Below are 22521 nucleotides of genomic sequence, written 5' to 3'. Positions count from 1 at the left end.
TGGTTTGACTGGGAGTCGGGTGAGTTGTTTTTGATACCAGCATATTGTTTTTGAGCTGAATGATCAAGTCAGGGTTAAGCAATTCTTCATGGCTTGGGTCAATCACTCAGTATAGCCTGACTCAATTTCTCATGACCTGTGACTATTACCCAACATTCCTCCTAATTAGATACCCTTCCCCATTAGGGATGGCTGTAGACTGCTTTGCTAGGGATGAGCCTTTTCTGTGACTGCTTTCTACCTTAAACCTTGACCTCGTGGTTGTGTGATGAGATGGAATAGGAAAGCATTGCAGTGCATTGGTGAAAATATCTCATACTCTGTTTGTTTGTTTGTTTGTTTGTTTGTTTGTTTGGAGATAGATAGGGGTTTACTGCTGCCACGAGCCACAGCCTTCAGTAGCTCGGGGGTTGAGTGGGATCCACAGTCGGTGAACTAATCACTCGACTTGACTTTTCTATCTGAGGGAGTAAAACTTAACTCTCTGGGGCTGTCAAAAAAGGAAACACACACACACACACACACACACACACACACACACACACACACACCCCTACCTTTAGGGTCTTACCATCATCATTTTTCTTGGTCCTTTCTTTTCTTACCTCTATCCAAGTGTATCTCCTCTGTCTCTCTTGACATCTTCCTTCTAACTAACTTGATTTTTTTTCTCTTACAGCTTATATGCCCCAGCAAAATCTTTCAACCAGTATAAAAATTACAATGTGGTTACGTGAATGATCACAATGAATACAAGTAAAAAACAAAAACAAACAAACAAAAAAACCAGCATGTTTTCCATATCAGTTACATGATTGAACATTTGATGTGTCACAGGTGAAAAACAAATTCTCCCCGGAACTCACATACATTCATGTCCAGGCAACTTGTTCTAGATTATCAGAGTACAAGCAAGCACAGCGTTTTTCTCAGCCAGTTCTTTTACTGGCAGGCCACATTTTGCAGTTATAAAGAAAAGATCAACCACTTTATTACTTATCTTAAAAAGTAATCTTAGAAGAATCACAAATCTGAACTTTTATATATGAAAAACAATCAGTCATCTCTATTTTAAAGCCTCAGGGTGCATACCCACTCATCAATAGTTTTTTTATATCAGGAAGTTAAAGGCAGAAATGGGTGCAAGGAATTAATCATCACCCTTGATCACCAACACATCCTAAGGAAGTAATAATCACCCTTGATCACCAACACATCCTAGCAAGAAAGCCGCATCAGCCAGGCTGCCATTGTTCTTGTTCCCTGGCCTCAACAAGTCCCTTGCTCAGCTATTAAAAGTGTGCCTTTAAATTGTTCCCCAAGATTTTTTTTTTACCTCAAAGTCATTCACAAAAACATCTTAACCTAACCTAAAGTCATTATTTAAAGCTTTCTTTTAGCTATGATATACACAAAAACCCATGAACACATCTCTCAACATTAAGATTAAAAAAGAACTTGAGATAACTTCTGGGATACAGTTGTTTTTCTTAATCATTAACCCAAGCCACAGTCTGTTCAGCTCCTCAAGAGAAACTAGCTGTGTGACATTTCCTCATTCTTATTTTCTATCCTCTGCAGCACCTGCATTATCAGAGGTGGGGTAACACCATAGCTTGCTTTGACCTAGATTAGTTTTCCCACTAAACTGACCTCTATCATAGTCCCTTACAATATTTATTAAAGACCTTCAGTCATCAAAATCCTATTTAAACTAACACTATTATTGTATCATTGCTTCAGTTAAACAGTACATCTTGGGAGGAAGTCCTCTTCATAATAATTCACAGGTTAAAAATGCCCAGTGGAACGGGATATACTCACAAGGTAATCACGCTACATTAAAGGCAGTGGGGATCTCCCATGCCTATTCACACCATGCCAGATACCAGAGAAAATTGGCAGCAGCAAACATGTAAAGACACAGCAGTCGCAAGAGACAGTCTGGGGCTGAGGCTCTTGGGGCCTTGCCTATCCGAGATTCATTCACCCATCAGAGCTTTGCTTCCTGGTGGGCCGACTTCCCAAACCTCAGCTGCTCCTCTGACATGGCCACCGGCAGAGTTTCTCTGTGTAGCCTGGCTGTCCTGGAACTTCCTCTGTAGATCAGGCTGGCCTCAAACTCAGAAATCCACCTGTATCTGCCTCCTGAGTGCTGGCATTAAAGGTGTGCTCCACCACCACCCAGCTGATAGCTCATATTCTAAGAGACTGGACTTTTTGCTGGACTTCACAGCCAGAGTTAATAATATACCTTGAGGTCCCTTAAGATGGCTCTCCTACTTTGTGCTCAATCTGAGGTTTAACTTTTAAGAGAACAATGGTAACAACCAACCTTCTTTGCCTAGGGTTTCCCATGTAATCTACCTTCACAACCTAAGCTAATACATACCTGTAATCTTGTATTATGTTCCCCCTCAGTTCCCCTGACCCAGACAGAGAGCAATGCATGTGAATCATTTGTTGAAAGCATCAAAAATACAGGTTGAAAACAATTTTATAGAATCAACATCCACCATAGATGTTGCCTACAACATTTGGATATTTGTTAACAAAAAGAATGATGTTTGTAGTACTGTTTGTTGTCTGGGTCATTGGGGGTCAGTTAGAGCCAGTGACTTCATCCCTTGTAAAGTTCTGTTAAAGATGTCTGTAAAGTGTCCCTCACTCCTTCCCCGTGTTATGCTTTCTGTGCTCTTTAATAAATACAGAGCAAGGGGCTGGAGAGATGGCTCAGCGGTTAAGAGCACTGGCTGCTCTTCCAGAGGACCCGGATTCAATTTCCAGCACCCACATGGCAGTTCACAACTGTCTGTAACTCCAGTCCAACACCCTCAAACAGACATACATGCAGCCAAAACATCAATGCATATAAAATAAATAAACCTTTAAAAGATACAGAACAAATAAATAATAAAGCTCTTGGGGAGAGATGGCCACAGCTACAGATTCAAACTCGTACATCTGACAGAGGATGTGAGACACGGGAAGAATGGAGTAGAGAATTCAAATCTAGACCCACTTTTGGTTAAATGACGCCATGGGGAAGTGCTTTGATGCAACACTGATACATTACTGGTGATTCAGAGTTTAGCATTGATGTTGCAAAACTGACCACAGGGCAGGTGGATATGAATAGCCAGTTCCTATTGAAAAACGGGCAGAGTGGTGAGAAATGGCCTGAATGTTAGCCCAGTGCTAACGTGTTAGCTCTGGAACCTGGCTGGCCAGTGTGAAAGGCAGCTAGCTGGGTCTCAGCTATCCCAGCGCCAGGTCACAGGCATGATGCTTGTATAACCACGAGTTGTCTCCCCAAAAGACCCCTCAGCCCGCTCATCTGAGAACCAGATAGGGATGCTGCAGAGACACACCTGTGAGGGAGGTCCTCGCCCTTCAGCTGTGCATGATAATGGGCTGATAATTCTAAATCCTAATTGTTTCTCTGAGATTTCTACAAATGCCACACTGGGAGAATTTCTGAATGGGTAAGTAGATGGGGTCCCCAGATGAGGCAGAACCTGAATCCTAAAATTCTTAGACTCTATCCATAGTGAATGTGGCTTCCAGGGTCTCCCCAGTAGGGCCTCAGATGTCTGTACAATGGGCCAATGGGCTGGAGCCTGCATGTGTCCTTACTGCACCTGGCTTGCTCTCCAGCTCTGTGAACTTGGATGGTGATCACTGGAAAACATCTTAACCTGGGGTGTGGTGATCCTGTGAGCCTGGAGCAGAGCAGACCCATCACATAACTTGTGCTTCATAGATACAGCAAAGGGGGCTCAGGCATCTCGCTGAGCTCCTGTGGTCTAGAGACAGTGGCTTTTATGGCAATCAAGTGTTTTGAGGAAGCATCAAACATCTTGGATACAGATGGTCCCTCTAGAGGACCTGGGCCCAAATATCTATTGTAGGATATTTGATCGTACTGTGAAACTTGGAGACTGTTAATAATATTAACCTTGGATCAGGGGGTGGAGCCAGGGGCTAGTTGGCAGGAATTAGCCAGAATATGGAGGAGCCAGGGATGCAGATAGAGAGACACAGGAAGGACTTAAGACATTTGCCATTGTTTTTGGTTTGGGACAGAAGGAGAGGCACTCTCTTGCTGGGTCTCTGGCCAAGAAGGAAGGTCAGCTGGTTGCTTCTCAGCTTCCCGGATCTAGCAGGTTTTCACCCCAATATTTGACTCCCAAGTCTTTATTGTATAGAACAACTTATATGAAACAACTTATATAAAAACAAGTGTCTTTGGAAGGATAAAAGGGCAGCATTTGCCCAAAGAAAGATCAAAGAAACAAGGAGATGGCAGGGCACTGAGCCGTGAGCAAGATCAAAAACCCACTGCTTAGTCCGGCCTCCCCCACTGCAGACTCCAATAAATGACCCCAGATGGACCAGGGAATGTGGGTAGAGAAACTGTAACCTTGACCAGAGACTTTCTCTCTTTCCTCCTTCATTACATTGTAGATGGGACAAGCTGGTTCCAAGATTCCTCCAAAGTGACCACTCAGCTGTTTTCTCAAACACTGGGCAAAATTAGACTTTTAGGCATTTAAATCAAAAAACAGGCTGGGCGGTGGTGGCGCAAGCCTGCAATCCCAGCACTCAGGGGCAGAGGCAAGTGGATCTCTGTGAGTTCGAGGCCAGCCTGGTCTACAAAGCAAGTTCCAGGACAACCTCCAAAGCTACAGAGAAATCCTGTCTTGAAAAAACAAAAAACAAAAAAACAAAAAACAAACTAAAAAACAAAAAAACCTGATTTTCTTTTGTCAGGAAGCATGGCTCTAGTATCCTCTGGGATATTTTCCTTGGAGGGGATGGTGGGAGAGTTCTGATCCGCCTACATTCACAGAGCCTTCTTGTTAAAATAGCCTAAAGAAACAGACAGTGTTGGTTTTTCAGGCTGTCTGTCTCCATTTGCAGGCATACACTAACTGGATTGTGGCTACAGGCTTCCAAGCAGTTGATCATCCCAAGTCTAGCTAGGGAGGGTCTCAGGTGAGACATTAGTAAAGACAGCTTGACCCTCCTTGATCACGGGTGCTTGCTGCCACTCATCCATGAACTTAAAAACTCTAAAGGAAAACTTGCCACTGGGCGTGGTGGTGCATGCCTTTCACCCTAGTACTCAAGAGGCAGAGGCAGGTGAATCTCTGTGAGTTCTAGGCCAGCCTGGTCTACAGAGTGAGTTCCAGGATAGCCAGAGTGGTTACACAGAGAAACCCTGTCTTGAACGCCCTAAAAACAAACAAAAACTTGTCAATCCCTGTTCCTAACACATGATCCAAAAAAATGATAAGGCTCATCTGGACAAAACTGTACTGTTTACAAAGAGGCCAGTCTAGTGCCTTGGGTCCAGCTAGTAGTCACTGGACTCAAAGGCAAAGCTCCGCTGGGCGGGGGTGGCGCACGCCTTTAATCCCAGCACTCGGGAGGCAGAGCCAGGCGGATCTCTGTGAAAAAAAAAAAAAAAAAAAAGCAAAGCTCCTGGCCAGCGGGTTCAGGTTTACAGATGAACAAATGCCTTTTGTGAAAACTGCCATGTGCTGTTTAAGCTTACCAACTAGTTATTTCTGGAGATGGGATTTGGCTGTCCCACTTCAAATGGCCTCCAAAGCCCCTTCCCTGAGTTAGGCTGCCCCCCCCCCCCCCCATTCTGCAATAAAAAGAAGAATGAGGAAATGGCCAAAGAGTAAAGACATTGTGGCTGTTACTTATCTCATGATATAAAGAAAAGCAGGTAGTGGGTAAAAAATCCCAGCACCAGAGTTTTCTACATCCATTCAAAACCAAAAGCATGGTTATGGTAGCTTACTCTATGGTCTGTGTTTTCTACACAGTTTATCCGGGAACTTTCTGAGGCCCATCATTGAGTAGTATGTACACAAGTAGTATTAATTTATTATGTGTGTAGTTTGGATTCAACATTCCTTTATTAAGATGATACCACACAGCACTGTCTTCCAGACAAACAACTGCCATGACATCTGCTATGCCCACGTGCAAAAGATCATCACAGCTAGGCCTGTTGATGGCTGATGTCTCCCACGGTGTGTCTGGGTGTTTTTCAAGAATGAAAAAGACAGAAAACTTCATCAAGTTACAAGAAGCTATCTGGGAGGGAACCTCACAGTGTGACTCTGGCCACTCCATGCCAATCTTGAGTCACATACTTTGGGATGAGGCTCGGGGGAGAAAGGCACAGCCTAAACTCTGAACAGACCGAGTGGAGGACCTCAGGATGCCCTTCAAGATCTAGGGCTGCGGTCCCCTGGACTGGCCCCAGGAACTTACCTCATAAGAGCCCCCTCTCTCTTGGAGGGACATGCCCTAGACTCTGCCCCCTCTCAGCATGAAGCAGCTAGAGCGGTCATTGCCCCATCTCCCAAAGTCTTTGGTGTCTATCTCTTGGGTCGTGGGGGAGGGGCAGGACTGAAGGCAAGTTAGAGGGACATAGACAGGGAGAGCCAAAGCGGGCTGCCTGAGGTGGTGGCTTCTTTTTCCCAGAAGACATTAGGAGAAACAGCGGGAAGGCATGAGGTAGGTATCCAGACAGAACCACAGGGGAAAGAGGAGGACCTAGGGGCGGCTTAAAATACCCAAGCCCCAGAAAGAGTCCTTTCACTCACTCCCAGCCTTAAGGCCCCTGCCATCCCAAAGGGATAAAGCTGTTACTTTGTTACTTGCTGTTCATCCGCTGTCTTTCACAGATGTTTAGTTTAGTCCTTTGTTGCTCAGCAACCCTCAGGCTCAGCAGCATGGTTACAAAGTGACCTTTTTAAACTAACTTTCCCCCTCTCAATTATAAGTGGCGTGGTGGATTGTCTTCGTGTCTGTGTTGTGGGAGGCCAGCTCCTACCTTTTACAGGGTTCCTATGAGGCAGAGAGAAGAATAAGGAATTTGTAGATAGAAAAATAGTGGAGATAAGACAGACAGAAACAGATAGCTTCAGGAGGACCTGGGTCAATACCCCTTGGCCCCTTCTGTCTCTTCAAAAGGGCTTTTTATAACAATGCCAAAAGCATACTGCACAGCCAAGTGCAGACCCTTCCAAACACCTAGTAACCAACCATGCATGTGGTCAAGCCATCCCCTTATGCAACCCTACTGGGTAAAGCAAGCTCAGGTCTCACTAGGAAACCTCTGTGGACTCCCCACACTGTGTCTAAAGTCTTAGTTGGCAAATTTCCCCTCTGGGCCCTGGGAAATCATGATAACATGTCCCTCCTCCCATGCCACATGCATCTCCTGTGTCACACGTGGTGTCCAGACAGCTCCCACAGTTTGCACGCTCTATCAAGGGTTGTCTTTCTCCCTATGGCTTCCCCCAGAACCTTGGTGGCCATGTCCATCCTCCCTGAGGACAGATGTCACACCTATATTGGGGCTGTGGGGACCTAACCATGTCTGCAGTGCTCATCTGTAGATGGGGCTGCTGAATACGCCCTGAACAAGTCTGACTCTGTGTGTGTCCCTCAAGACCACATTTCCCTCCTAGTGTCAGGGACTGGGTAAGGGGGCATCACAGTGCAGATGAAGCCCGGGGACTGAGTACAGGGCAGCTGGATAACAAAGCTCATGGCCTTTTGCTGTGTGCAGCACTGAGAGGCTGGGAACGATGCTGAGTGTAGAGCACTGGGGTCTGTATGCATAAGTGACTATCCAACCCCATTGCTAAAAGTGAAGTTATGTCTTTATCCCAGCCTGCAGCTTCCCAACTCAACAGCTGCCTCAGAGCACTGGAGGGGCCGGGGGGTGTCCCAGTTCTTTGAGAAACCAGTTCTCATAGCCTGCTTCCTACCCACAACAGCTCACTTTGGAACCGGCCCTCCGACTCCACAGCATGCTGGAATCACACCCTCAGAGGATGGGTGGAGCCCTTGGGAAGAGCTCCAAGGTCAGGGGCCTGGAAAGGGAGAGCAGGGGAGTGGGTGTTTGTCAAGGGGAGGTGGGGACAAGCAGTGTGTGGTGACCACATGTGACTAAAGGCCTATTGGAAAGGGGGGCTGGTGGTGAAGTCAGGAGCCTGCTCTGTTCTGGGCTTGGACTGTGCTGATTAAAGCCAAGAAAACACCAGTCCCCAGGAGGACTTCGTGGGAATGTCTGAAGGGAATGTCAGGGATCTTAGGGAGGGGACTGTCTAGCAAGGGGTTAGCATGAAGGCCTCTTCTCTACTTTCTGGGATAAGAGGGACTTCCTACCAATGATCGGCCATAGGGTGGGGACTTTGGGGATTTCTAACTTTGGGAGCCTCAGGGTGGGTAAGGAGGCTTTAGCCAGAGCCTCCATAAGTCCTCCTTGAGCTCCTGGCACCCCCTGAGCTGTGGATGGGACGGAGGGCTGCATTGGATGAAGTCACCCCACAGCAGCTGCCTCATTAGCTGTGCGGGCTTGGCCTCTGTTTAAAAGATTGCCTGGGAGAGAGATACATCAGTCAAGCTGGTGCTGACTCAGGATGTGTATTCTGTAAGACCACAAGCTGAAGTATCCTCAGACCTACCTCGGAGCAGACCAGGCAGTAACAGAGAGGAGCCAACTTCTCTTGAGGCTGGACATTCCAGAACCACATCTGTCATTCCAGGCTGGTCTCTATCAGGAATGTCTGAACTGGACAGACCAGTAGACGGATGCCATCTCCACAGAACACAAGAGATGAGGAGCTCAAGCTAGGGGCCACCTGCCCTGTCCACTTATCGGACTCAGGTGACCACTGAGGTCAGGTCTTTCCCCCTTGGGACTTTTCTGGGCTCTATGGGATGCTGAGAGGTACCTCTGGCTTCTGCATCAGGGTTGCACAAGCCCCAAGGGTGACTGCCCATGTCCCTTGAGGAATAGAGCCACCTGGAACAGTATCACTACGAGAACGACAGCTGGGCTGACGGAGCCAGACTCCCCACACTGACACAACCCACCAGACACGAGGCAGAAAGCACATCTTGTATTTATTCCCTTTGTCAGAGTTCTGGAAATCACAATGAGAACATTGAAATCCAGCCCAGTCTACAACCCAGATAAAGAGCCGACAGCAAGATTCTGGGCTGAAGGAGGCAGAGGTTACAGGGCAGGTCTCAAAAATGCTGATGTGCAGGGGTGGGGTGGGGGGAGTACTCCCAGGGGTCCATGGGAAGGGGGGGCCTGCTGGGATCATCAGGCGTTAATGGCTGTAGAGCAGGCAGCCCAGGGTCTAGGCAGAGCCCATAGAGGCTCAGGTGATGAGGGTCCCACTGCCGACATAAGCAGTGGGAAGAACAGTGGTTTTGGTACCCCTAGGCAGCTGGGCTGCAGGGTTGACCTCTTTGTGATCCCAAACTCCCTCCTGACAGAAAAGTAGAAGTAGACTGATCTCCCTACTGAGCTGCCACAGACCCACCTGGGACCCCTGGGGCATAGCTGTGTCCTGGAACTTGGGGAAGCACTAATTCCTAAACCCCTCTCCTGGGGCACTGCACCCCAGCTTCTTGCACCCCAGTGGCTCCTTGTGCTTCTTTGCTGTAGCTGCCAACTCAATTAATGAAATTAATGAAAATTGCTATTTTACAGATACGTAATGCTTTGCAGGAAGAAGTGTGTCTTTACACGCATTAAATAAATACGTCCGTGTGAAGAGTCGGAGCAGGAAAGTAGACAGGTCCTCACTTGAGCCTGACCAGGGTCCTCACTCCTCAGTCCTGATCCATCCAGGCCCGGCAGCTCTCACATCTGTCAGCACTGAGCAGTGGCCATATAGCAAGCAGGCCCTTACTGCCCAGGACTTTCAGGCCTCTGGGTAGGAAGCAGGGGAGGTGCTTGTCCACAAAAGGGTCAGATGCTGTGTCCCGCTGGCGAGTCCATGCCCCTCCTCCATCTCCCTGGAGCTTGTGCACACCCAGGTTACCAAGCAGCCAACTTTGCAGAACCATCTAGAAGCCAAATGGCAAGCTCTAGTCTGGCCAACAAAAGAGAGACCCTGGAGGCTGCAGCCACCTGGTGGGTCTGGTGGTTCCAAGAACAGCAGGAGTCTTCCTAGGTCCTCACTCATGGGCTGCTGAGGCCGGGTAAGTGCAACTGTTCATTGTGCTAGAGGTTTTCAGGAAGCTTCCATATCCACAGGATGGTCAGGTTCGAGGGCCTCCAATGATGAGTGAGAAGTGCCCATGGGTGGCACATGGGCCGTATTTTGTCTTGAGGCATGTCCCTTTGATGTTGCAAAGCCAAGGACCCCAAACCTCTGGGTCCAGCCATTATCGCCAACAGCAGTTTTTCTGTAGACAAAACTCTACATATCCTCTAGCAGGCCCAAGTAGGTTGAGACCAGAATAAATAAGGTCAGGCTTTCTCCCCTTCTGAAAGTCCTATAGGGAAACAGTCTCCAGTGGATTTTGTAGGTGCTTTCAGAGTGGCTCAAATGCCCTTTTTCAAAGAACCTGGGACTGAGTCACGTGCTCTGTGGCCCCTGCTGGGGAAGGACCTCCCCACAAGCGCCTTCTCTGTGCTGATGGCTGGGGCAGGGGCTATTCCCTGAAGGCTCCGTATTCTGATGTTGCTATGACCCACTGGAAAGGTCTCCTTCGAGGTTTCTGGTATCAACCCTCTGTGCTTCTCAAGGCTGGGGACTCCTGTCCTCCATCACAGCACATAAGCAGGCATTGTCCCCCTCTGCCACCAAGTTCTGAAGCTGTATCCAACATGTACTCGGTGGCATCTCACAGAAGCCCAGTCTACATCCCGGGCACAGTCTTGTCAGGCATGATCTGAAGGAAGAAGAGACAGGAATGTAAAGGCAGGTCCCGCCTCCTCATGCCTGCCAGGCAAGCACTTACTACTGAGCCATCCTCCGTGATTTCATTTTGGAGACAATGAAATGGTTCTTCCCAGGACTCAGACTGGTGAAGGGAAAGGGGCTAAAAACTAGAAGCAGCTGGCTAGAGGAGCCACATGACTGGGTTAGGACCATGAGGCCCAGAGCTCTTCAAGTTTGTCCCAAAGTGGCCTGACACTAGCTTGTCCAGCCCGGAGTGGGAGGTATCAGCCATTGAAGCCTGCTCACCTAGGTAAGCAAACAGGCCCTCCCCACTACAGCCCCCCACCCCAGCACTGAGGGGACCACACATCCTGTCACCTCTAAGAGGAAAAAGTCAAGTTAGGGGAGGTACAATCACTTTGAGGTGGCAAAAGTCCTTAAAGCCAGGGATATTTCTGGGCGGTGATGGCAAACGCCTTTGACCCCAGCACTTGGGAGGCGGAGCCAGGCAGATCTCTGTGAGTTTGAGACCAGCCTGGTCTACAGAGCAAGATCCAGGACAGGCACCAAAACTACACAGAGAAACCCTGTCTCGAGAAAAAACAAACAAACAAACAAACAAACAAACAAAAAACAAAAACAAAAAAAGCCAGGGATATCTTCTGGTGGTCAACTAACACCTCATGTGGATGTCTTTCCAATACTGGGATATGAATCCACACCTCTGAAGACTATGGAAGGTCCATTTGCCTCTGTTCTCAAGACTATAGGGCACACTTCCACCAAGCAAGACTGAGCTGCCAGAGTCACAGAGTCGATGGGTCCCACAGAGCAGAGGCAGGAGGGCCCTGGGGACCCTGCTGTGCAGGTCCAGAAAGTTTCCACCATAGGGCAGGGTTTCTACATCTATGGAATCATCAACTTTTTAAAACTACCAACTGAAGATGTGAAGGGCCATGAAAGCTCAGCCAACCTGCTGCCCCCAAGGCACACTCACCTGTGAGTTCCTGCTCTACAGTCCTGGGACCTGCAGGTCAAAGCAGAGAGGTTCAGGCTTTGTTGGAGGGTAAGCTCACAGTGGTATCACCCCTTCTGTCCACTACTTCCCCAAGGCTTCTGCTCTGGGCAGGAGAGGGCTCCCATGGGGGCTCCCCAGACAACCTTGCTTTTAAAGGAAGATGGATTTTAAGGAGCAAGTGTATAGGGATCAGTTATAGTTTTCTTTAGTTATAATAAAAGATAAATTAGATACAAAACTTTAGACTCACCAAGATAGATATTTTCTCTAAATTTTGCCAAATGCAAATGGATTAGATAGTGTTGTTATAATTCTTAATAACTGTTCTGTTATATATAATCTTACTATGTTAAGGTTAAAACCTTACTTTTTAATTAGACAAAAAGGGAGAAATGCTGTGGAATAATTCTCTTGTACACTGTAAAGATGTGTCACTCGAATTGGTTTAATAAAACGTTGATTGGCCAGTAGCCAGGCAGGAAGTGTAGGTGGGGCAACCAAACTAAGAATGCTGGGAAGGAGAAGGGAGGAGTCAGGAGTCACCAGCCAGATGCAGAGGAAGCAAGATGAGAATGCCTTATTGAGAAAAGGTACCAAGCCACATGGCTAAACATAGATAAGAATTATGGGTTAATTTAAGTGTCAGAGCTAGTTAGTAATAAGCCTGAGCTACTGGCCAAGTATCTATAATTAATATTAAGCCTCTGAGTCAATTATTTGGGAAGTGGCTGTTGGGTATTTGAGAGTAGCTGTGGGACACAGGAAAACTTCCACCTACAGTTACTTTATGTCAGGGCTGGAGAGATGGCTCAGTGGTTAAGAGCACTTGCTGCTGGGGGGGGGGGGGAGGAGGGAAGAGAGGGATCTGGGGTTGGTATGTAAAATGAATATAAAATTTCATAATTTAAAAAAAAGCACTTGCTGCTCTTGCAGAGGACCTGGGTTCAGTTCCCAACACCCACATGGTGGCTCACAACCACCTATAACTTTAGTTCCAGGGGATCCATGCTCTTTTCTGACCTCTTTGGGCTTCTGCACACAGGTGGTACACATATATACTCAGGCACACACCCATACAAGTAAAATAGAAAATTATATATATATTTAAGTGGTGCATTGTGTCCCCAGCTCAGGGGCCCTGGCACAGTCTGGCCAGAGCAGTAGGGGGCCATGGACCAGGGAGAGCAGTTCAGACACCACTGGTATTGGCCACAAACTGGGAGCACAAGGGTGGCTTGTAGGGAAGGGAAGAAGATTTTGTCAGGGGCTGAGCCAGGCTGTGAGCTGGCACAGGGCTCCACTTAGCTCCATCCACTTCCTGAATCCTTCCAACATTTCTAGACTTTCTGGCCATAGACCCTGCACTGTGGCCCATGTGCAGGATGTGGTGAATTCACTACTTTCTGGGCCTATCCTTGGAGTGCACAAAACTCCAGGCACATGGTCTTGCCCGTGAGTTCGAGCAGCATCAGTTGGCTTCCACAGAAATGAAGTATATACCTTCTCTGGGAACTGAACTTATGAGCCTTCAAAGGCTGAGTACTCTCCAGCTCATCCATGCCACCTCGGAATCTAGACTCCATCGTGCCCTGGAGCCTGGAACATGAGCTTCTTATCACTAGAATGGCTCTATTGGAAACAGAGAGTCTAAGTCTCTTCTGGCAGGCTTCGGGCTCTTGCTGAGCATCCTTACACTTTTAAATGAAACCTTCTCAAAGAGTGTAGGAAGCTGTAAGAACCAAAGCATTTACAGCACCAGGGTAAATGGTCAACAAGTCTCATGCGAACCTTTATAGTGTCTGTGGAGACACCTGCTTCCGCAAACACAGGCGAAAACGGACGCCACCAGTACTACAGTAAGGGTGCTGAAAACGGCCACGTAGTTCTTCTGGTTGTGGTTTTCCGGTGGATTCTCTGTGCTCCTGTCATTGTTTCCAGTGGAATTTTCTGCAGGAAAGGGGAAATGGGCTGGGGATGTGGCTCAGTGGGTACAGTGCTTGCTTAGCATCCATTAAGCTCTGGGTTCAATCCCAGCACCACATAAACTGGGTGTGGCAGAACACACCTATAATCCCAGCCCTCCAGAGGTGGAGGCAGAGGATTAGTTCGAGGTCCCCTCGGTTACACAATGAGTTTGAAGCCAGCCTAGGCTTCAGGAGACCCTGTCTAAGGAAAGGAAATGTGGCCAGGCGGTGATGGTTCACACCTTTAATCCCAGCACTGGGAGGCAAGGCCAGCCTGGCCTACAGAGCGAGTTCCAAGACAGGGCTACACAGAGAAACCCTGTTTCAAATCCCTCTTCCCCCACCCCAAAAAGAAAAAGGAAATGGGAAAATGCCCAAGACTTAAAGACCTTGATGGGGAGCTCTTTTCCATGGAAAGAAATGGGCAGCAGATTTTTTAAAACTTCCCTCTCATCACTGTGTGAGTTTTAAAATCTCAGGCTGGTATAGGGATGCTCTTCCAGGCAAGGGTCCCCGTCCTACTATGAAACTTGGAGCCTCGGTCAGTCCCTGGGCTTGCAAGGGAAGGGTATGAAAGAAATATAGACTCCTCTAGGGGTGACACTCTTTGATGTTTGTACAATACACAGGTACCCACTGTGTGGCAATTCTGTAGCACTGAGTACGCCAATACTGTGGCATCACTGACCCCAAAGAAGGTAGTCCCTCCTTACACCACTGCACCCCCAGTTCCTGGCCTCTTCTCACCTGCCTTCTCCCTCCGTGGACCACCTACCTATTTGGGACACTTCCTATTAACAGAATCACCCTTCTGATTTCTGGGTCCTGGATTGGTTCCTCACCTGGACTGGGAGAGATATGGCCCTGGGGAGGGTCTTGTCTTTGTGGTCCATAGAGGACCCAGCCAGCAGCCAAGCCCAGCTGAATGCCCTGAGGTGAGCACATGTTCAAAGGCAGAAAATGTGGGGAAGTGTCCTGGTATGGCCCTCCATCCTTGCCGGAGGCCATGGGAGAATACAGCAGATGGCAATTAATAATTCAGGTGTTGGCCCACCAGATGAATAATTCCCTTGATAGAGGAACCCTATCAAGCAAAGCTTATGGGGCCATTGATTCTGAACACTGTTGCTTCTGTCTCTAATATTTCTCATGTGCCATTACATTTCTTCCCTAACAATAGCTATGGGTATTTTCCCATTAATTGTGTGTTTATCTCATGAATATATTCCATCTTTTGAGTACACATATAGCTGTGGATGGTCAGGAAGATGATTTCTGCTTAAGCTGTATAATTTTGATGAATAGAAATAATAATAGGATATTTTTATTATTCAGACTGACATAGGAAAGTAACAGTATTCTCAGTCACAGAGACAGCTAATTTTAGACTTTAGAGTAAATCTAAAATAGACTAATTGCCCGTGGAGACGAACCGTGCAAGGTGTCTGTTAAACCAAAGCCAGGCTGATAACATTAAGACATAACCCCCTGTAGCAACTGACTTTCTGCACATACTCCTAACCTCAAGGTTCAGCCAGCTGTTTATTGTTTAAGTACTGAATTTCAATGTCACTCTTTATGATGCCTCTCAGGCTATGTGCATGGCCAAGCATTACTCACTGGCCAGTCAAGTGATATCCCTAGCCTGAGAGAAACTATGTGGTCAGAATGGCTTTGTTTCTTACTGTTCACTCAAGAAATGTGTGTGACCCTGAAAATATGCTTCGTATTTGTCCAGAGTTTTTTGCTGTAGTGGAACATGTAGCTGAATGCATAGAGAAAGAAGTGTGCAGGAGAGAGAAAAGAGATGTGTGTCTATAGGATAGAGATGTATATGTGTAGGAGATATGGGGAAAGAGAGAGATGTGGAAAGAAGCAGAGTAGCTATGTAGGAGAAAGAGCTGTGTAGAGAGATGTGGTGATAGCTATGTAAAGATATTTATGTGTGAGAAGAGACGTGTGTAGAAGAGAGATGTAGCTCTGTGAAAAGAGATATGACTGTGTGTAGAGATGTATGGCTGTGCAGGAGAGAGATGTATGTATGTAAAGAGAGATACGCAGATGTATATAAAGAATGTAGCTATAAGCCGGGAGGTGGTAGTACACACCTTTAACCCCAGCAGTCAGGAAGCAGAGGCAGGCAGATCTCTGTGAGTTAGAGGCCAGCCTGGGCTACAGAGTGAGATCCAGGACAACTAGGACTGTTACACAGAGAAACCCTGTCTTGAAAAATAAAAAAATAAAAAAAAAAGAATAAGAATGTAGTTACATGGAGACCGATTTTCTGAAAGAGGATTTTTCAAGATGAAGTAAAAGCGAAAGTCACCATTCGAAAGTGTGTTTCCTTATTTCCTCCTCAGATAGAAAACTCTAGCCCTCGTCACATTAATGGATATATATATATATCATACCCTGGTGCTGCTGGGAGGCTGCCCCACCCCACCCCCACAGGCAGTGTTAAGTTCTGTGGCTCCTGAGGTGCACCAGGCCCTGCAGAGCCTCAGTCATCACTGGTTAAAGAGCCTAAGAGACAGCTGCTGTGGATAACAACCACGCTCACCATTTGTCTGGACAGTGAGTAAAGGTTACTGTGACAAGCCTAAGCAGGAATCTCTATCCCTACCTTCAGAAACCAAGAGCCCTCCTTGCTACTTTCTGATACTGATCATCTGAAAGGAGTCTCTTCATGACTGGGCCTCTCCTATCCCACAACCTGGATGCTCCCTGAATCCCTGTACCCCGGCCTAGGCCTCACCTGCCTGGCTGATGCTGGTAAGGTTCTGGTGGAGAACCACATTCTCTACACAGCAGCTAACATTCACATGGACCACCCATGGGATCCTCAAGGTGCTGACCACATCATATAGGCCCCGCTCATTCAAGTAGACAGTGTTATTCTGCAGAGCCTCATCTATCAGGCTGTTGTCCGTCCTGTTGATCCAATACAGGTTGGGCTTTGGGTAGCCATTCGTGGACATGCAGGTGAAGGTGAGTCCCTGGCCTTGGGTGGGGTTGCCAGAAGTGCTGATGATAGGTGTGCTGAAGTTCGCTGCAGGGAGAAGGAGGCAGTGGTGAGGGAGGCCCAGACCAGTGGGGAAGCATTTCCAGAGCAAAGCCAAGGAAGCTCATGCTGCCTGCGGGGCCGGATGACCCAGATATGGATGGCGAAATCTTTGCTGCCAATTTGACTGGACGAAACCCACCTGTTCTTAGACAAAACTCTAGGCATGTCTATGAGGGGGTCCAGAGGATTGACTGAGTTAACTCCCATTATGCACTGGAAGAATGGATAAGAAGAGAACAGTGGGCGCTAGAGGGATGGTTCAGAGCTCTGGCTACTCTTCCAGAGGACTTGGGTTGGATTCCTAGCACCTGCACAGAAGCTCCCAACCACCCACCTGTAACTCCAGCCCCACATGATTTGATTCCCTCTGTGGCCACCAGGCATGCACATAGCACACAGACACGCATGCAGACAAAACACCCACAAACATAAACATTTTTAAAGAAGGGGGAAAGAGCTGATAGCCAGCCTGCCCTTCTCTTTGCCTCCTGGTCTGCTATGTGCTGAACATCCACTGCCACACGCTTCCGATGTCACCTACACTGCCCTGCCGCCATGCCTCTTGCTCCAGGATGGCCTGAAACCCAAAACTATGGGACATTTCTGTTCCTTTGTTGTCTATATCAGGTGTTTTGGTCATAGTGTTGCAAGAATTGATGTAATTAATGCAGCTAGTCACGGTGTGGGGGGAGGAGGGGTGTGAAGAATAACACTGAGCTTGGTGGACAGTGACGGCTCCCACGCCAAACTTCTGATCCCTCATGTGGGCCTAGTTTTCCTCACTGGAGACATACTGCCTCCCCACCAAGGGCCCCCAAATCCTTGGTGGAGTTAAGCTTTCCTTTAAAGCCGACCTTATTTAGATGTCCAGCACTCCCTGCTTCTTGTGTATGGACACATTTGAGAACATACTGGGGGTATGAAGGGGCTGCATGTGTAGGAGTGCATGCATGTAGGAGTGCATGTAGAAGGCAGAGTGCAGCCTCTACTGTTTCATAGCAGCTGTCCACTTTGTTTTTTAGGGGGCAAAGGCTCTCACTGGCCCAAAGCTCAGTGGGCTAGGCTGGCTAGCCAGTGAGCCAAGGATCCACCTATCTCTGCCTCCCCCATGCTAGGCCCAAATGAATGCCACTATGCCTGACTTTATATGGGTCCTGGGATTGAACTAAGGTCCTCATGTTAGTATGGTATGCACTCTACTGAATGAACCATCACCCCCACCCCCCATTAACTCGATTTTTAGTATCTACTTTGAGCTGAATTGGGCAGTTGAAGACACAGATGGCTAGATAGGCAGTTCTCTGAAATCAATGGGTCTTTGGGTTTTGGACTCTGCTCAGATCAGAGCTGTGCAGGCAAACAGAAGCCCACCACAGAGACAGGCTGGCCTGGGGTTTCCTCGGGAATGTTCAAGAGCATCAGGCTGAGTAAAGCCCGTTCTCTGCTTGGAGGGTCTTACCTGCCACATGCAGCCTGACCATCTTTTTTAAGGTATTTTCTAACTCTGTAGACTGCCTAAACACTTGGCACGTGAACTCCTGGGTGTCCTGGGGGGTGACATTCTGCAGGTACAGAGAGAAGTCACCCTGCTTCATTCGGTCCAGTGACAGATTGGCCCGGTTCTTGTAGTGGTTGTCTGCATACATCCCTGTAGACCCATTAGGCAGGTAGTAAGTCACCACAGTTTTGGGGTGGTGATTCTCGATTTGCCAGTAGACATACAGATCATTCAAGCTGAAATGGCTTCTGTGGGGATAGACACAGCTGAGCTCCACATTGCTGCCCACCATCGCATGGATTTCCTTGACTTCACTCTCTGCAGAGATTCCAAAGCAGCACAATTTATTACTCACTCACCATCCAAACACTACTCCTATCCCAACCCAACAAGGCAAGAAAGGAATGTATTACTCAGCTTCATTAGGAGGGTGGGTGAGGGTCTTGTATCAACTCAGGTGTAAGGTACAAGCTTCCACCTAGTGCCAACGCTGGTCCCTCCCAGGCTTTGCAAGAAGCCCCCAGCTCTTCCCAAAGGTGGCTTTTATGGTTCACCATGCAAAGAGACCAAGAGGGACATTCTACTGACCCCAAGCAAGGAATGTAATGGGAAGCATAGAGTTTGGAAAAGCACTTCCTTTAGGATCTCTAACCCTGTATATCAACCTAGGGGTGGTCCCCGCTCTCTCCAGTGGGCCTCCCTAATGCCCTGCATCAGCATGAAGCCTCCCAACTTACCAGCCCGCAGGCTGCTGAAGAGCAGCAAGAGCAGACCAGGACTGGAAAAGAACCCTCCTGAGAGACCAATGAGATGCTGCTTCTTCCAAACCGGCCGGCTGGTCCCCAAGGACAGGAAATGGTGACACCTGTCAGAGATGTGGACTCCCCTGTGGAAGGACCCTTGGCTGGTGTTCCACAGAGACCTCAGAGAATCCAACCAGGCCCATACACCTCCCTCCCCCCAACCCACAGCAAGTCCCCAGGGCCTGACAGCCCCCAAACTCTGAAAGACAGTTGATTTGTGTGATGAGAAAGGGCACTGAGAGCCACTGCTGAGCCCTGTGTCCCGTCCCTGTGACCTAACTTTCCTGAAGAGGAACATAAGACTGTAGGAAGCTGCATCTGAGGTGATAAGGACATGGAGACACCTGATGGCCCTAAGGGAGGCATTCTCCGGGTGAGGGGCAGAACCATCTAAAACCAAACTGGGTGGGACTCCATGTTCCAGACCCTTGGTGGCTGGGATGCTTCTCCCAGACTCTCGAGGGACTTCGTGTCCTGGGAGACTCAGCCTTGTCATCTCCTCTTACAAGGCACACAGAAAGCCTTGCCAGTGGGGGGGAGGGATAGGAGGGGGTGGAGGGTGAGTAGGGGAGGTGGGGAAGGGGAGGTGACTCACCCTACTCTAAAGTGACCTTGAATACTTTAGCCAGCACTTGCCCAGTCTCACAAGACCTTCTGTTCTATGCAGACGCTGCTTGGGGTTAAGACCCTACAGTTGGGACATAGATGCTTTTCAGGTGTCCATGCACCTTCGACATCTGAAACGTCACCCTCCCTCAACAGCAGTCCTGAAACTGCTCAGAAGATTGTCACAGGAGAAACCCTCCGTCAGTGGGCAAGCCATTGTGCCTCAGGCCTAGGGATCCCCTACACAAACTCAAGCCAGTCACTGCCCATCAGGGACTCCATAGCTTGCACATGCTTCCCTTTTCTCTCCCTGGAGACTCTGTAGGTAGGACACCTCTGGACAGAGCGTCTCACCAAATAGCCAAGAGAAACAGGGTATCCACTTGCACAAGTGCCGAGGGGATATTTTAGCAAAAAGCCAGAGTGCAAAACTGCCACACACACACACACACACACACACACACACACACACACACACACCCTTCCCACTTCCCCCTGCCCAGCTGGATCTGTGAGGTATGCGCCCTGTCCCCAAGTAGTGGGTATCAGCCAGTCTTTGAGGTAGCACACATCCTTCCTTCTGGGAAGTCAGCAGGGAGAAGGGCGGCGGCCAGTGAGCCTGTGCCAGAGACTGGTGTGAGTCTTCACCTTCAGCCTCCGATTTTGCTCTTCCTCCTCCCACGAGCGGCCCGCCCACGCGCCCGGGCTGGTCGGCGGTCCAGCGGGTTGGCCCCGCGCCGCCCCCTGCCGTTCACGCAGGCAGGTCCAGGTGAGGCGGCGGGGAACAGGAGATATCGCGCCTCGATTGGGCCGCTGCGCTAACTGTCGGGCGCTCTGAACCCCGACTCCGGGTAGGTCCCGGCCTCCAGCCCACGGCTCCACCACCCACCACCCACCCCACTCACGGGACACGATCGCGAAGGGACTCACTTCGGCAACATGGTGCGGGCACAGACTCCGGGCTGCTGGACCCTCGGGGGCCGCGTAGAGCTGCAGCTGCGGGAGTCCCGGAGTCCTCGGGGGCCACGGAGATCTGGGGCTGCCAGGACCTAGGGCGCGGAAATCTGGGGCTGCCCAGACTTGGGGCGCAGGGACCGCTGTAACTGTGCTCGCTAGCGCTGCGCGTCTGGCCGGGTTGGGTACAGCTCCAGATCCCCGCCCTCGGCCCGTCCCTCCCGCCACAGCCTGGGCGGGCGGGAGGAGGCGGGAGCGGAAGGTCTCACTCAGGCTCCCCCGAATGCAGCCCTGTCCAATGCTGACTGGGCAGGGACAGAGCCCGCTTGGCGGTGGGGCGGGGACAGGGCCCTGAGTTACAGGTGCGAGGGCGTAGGATGGTTTGCAGAGCCTGTCCAGCTCCAAAGGACGGGCGGCACCCAGGGTACGTGTGGGAAGACACAGCACTCAGCCGAGAACATGCCGGGTCAGGCCGCTGCATCCTTCCTCTAGAGCTGTGTCTTGTACAGGATGAACCTGGGTTCAGAGCCCCAGATCCCCGACTAAGCACCGGAGATAAGCCGAGAACCTAAAGACTAGGAATTAATGAGTGGAAGGCAGGCAGGTGGGAGAGGAGTGGGGGCCAGCAGGAGGGAGGAAGGGAGGGGAAGCAGGGGCTCCACTCTGGTCCAGCCTTCCCGTCACCCCAACTATTTCCCAGTCTTCGAAGGTTTGGTGAGGCCGAACCTTTGCCCAGGAAGACGTTGAAGAGCCTGGCTTGGTGTTTCCTTTTTAACCTCGAAAGCCAGGCAGATTTGGCAATCCTGTTTTCAGCCTTGCGTTGCCTGGCACTCGATCCGGGAGCGGCCTAAGGGTTCACAGGTGGGAAACAGTTGGGTGACAGGAGGGCGGGACCAGAGTGGAGCCCCTGCTTCCCCTCCCTTCCTCCCTCCTCCTGGCCCCCACTCCTCTCCCACCTCCTCACCAGGCAGGAGGGATGTGCGCTGTCACCGTTTTATCTCACTAGCTACTGATCAGGAAAGAGCACCAAGCCATCTGACCCAAGCCCTAAGGGACAGGAGGCATACTCCCTTGGCCCCGTGCCTCTCGGAAGGAAGTCAACAGAGCTTTAGTGAACACTGTTAGAGTCCTAGGTGAGCATCACAGATCGCGGCTGGGTGGTGGTGGTGGTGGTGGTGGTGGCGGTGGAGGCCATGTCGCATGGGAGGCAGAGGCAGGCAGATATCTCTGAGTTTGAGTCCAGCCTGGTCTACAGAGCGAGTTCCAGGACAACCTGGGCTACACAGAGAAACCCAAGTCTCAAAAAACCAGAGAGAAGGAAAAGAGACCGGAATCGCTGACTCTTGCGAGTCACCATCAGGGAGCAGGCAGGCTGAGGCAAGCTCCAGGGAACAGAAGAGGCGAAAGGGAGGTGGTAGCCAGAGCTGCTGAGGGAAGCAGCCTGGGAGGGAGGTTTGGAGGCCCTCCTGAAGGGAGGGGCTGCCTTCTTTTTCTGCTAGGAGAAACAGAAGTATCAGAACTTGACCACTGGGCTCTGGAGTCTTGCTGCGTTGGTGGTCAACCTTGGGTTGGTGGCCTGAGCTGTGCCCCCATCTCCCCACTAGGTTGGCAGCAGCTGAGGGAGGCTTCGGCAGAAGACTGTGTTGAGGAATTACCCTGGCATCACTGGGCAGTTGAAGAGGAAGGGTATTGCTGAGGGGTAGCACCATGCCCTATGTTCCAACTCCCCCGGCCAGAGGCTCCCCAGTTCCATTCCAGAAGTACAGCCCTGTCACTAATCTCAAGATGCTCTCTGATTGGATAGGCCTGACTTGCCGTCAACCTCTGGGCCCATCACTGATGCCCAGGGGCCTGAACAGCACCCGCACTGGCTGACACTTAGACCGCTCTTTG

At 49.6% G+C, this 22521-nt stretch overlaps 1 protein-coding gene across 1 annotated transcript; it reads right to left on the bottom strand.

Moving 5' to 3' along the window:
- Nucleotides 1–8942: 8942 nt before the first annotated feature.
- Nucleotides 8943–20890, bottom strand: Icoslg (inducible T cell costimulator ligand). Its single transcript, XM_036168468.1, has 7 exons — nucleotides 20605–20890; nucleotides 19003–19130; nucleotides 18227–18583; nucleotides 16459–16752; nucleotides 13528–13686; nucleotides 11719–11748; nucleotides 8943–10731 (listed from the first exon to the last, which is right to left on the bottom strand). The coding sequence occupies exons 1-7, from the start codon at nucleotides 20613–20615 to the stop codon at nucleotides 10721–10723; spliced, it is 990 nt and encodes a 329-aa protein (XP_036024361.1). The 5' UTR covers nucleotides 20616–20890; the 3' UTR covers nucleotides 8943–10720.
- Nucleotides 20891–22521: the final 1631 nt, after the last annotated feature.

The sequence above is a fragment of the Onychomys torridus genome, chromosome 18 (assembly GCF_903995425.1).
Source record: "Onychomys torridus chromosome 18, mOncTor1.1, whole genome shotgun sequence".
In the NCBI taxonomy this organism is placed as follows: Eukaryota; Metazoa; Chordata; class Mammalia; order Rodentia; family Cricetidae; genus Onychomys; species Onychomys torridus.
Note: the sequence above shows the minus strand (reverse complement) of the source record. Positions and strands in the feature narration are given on the sequence as shown.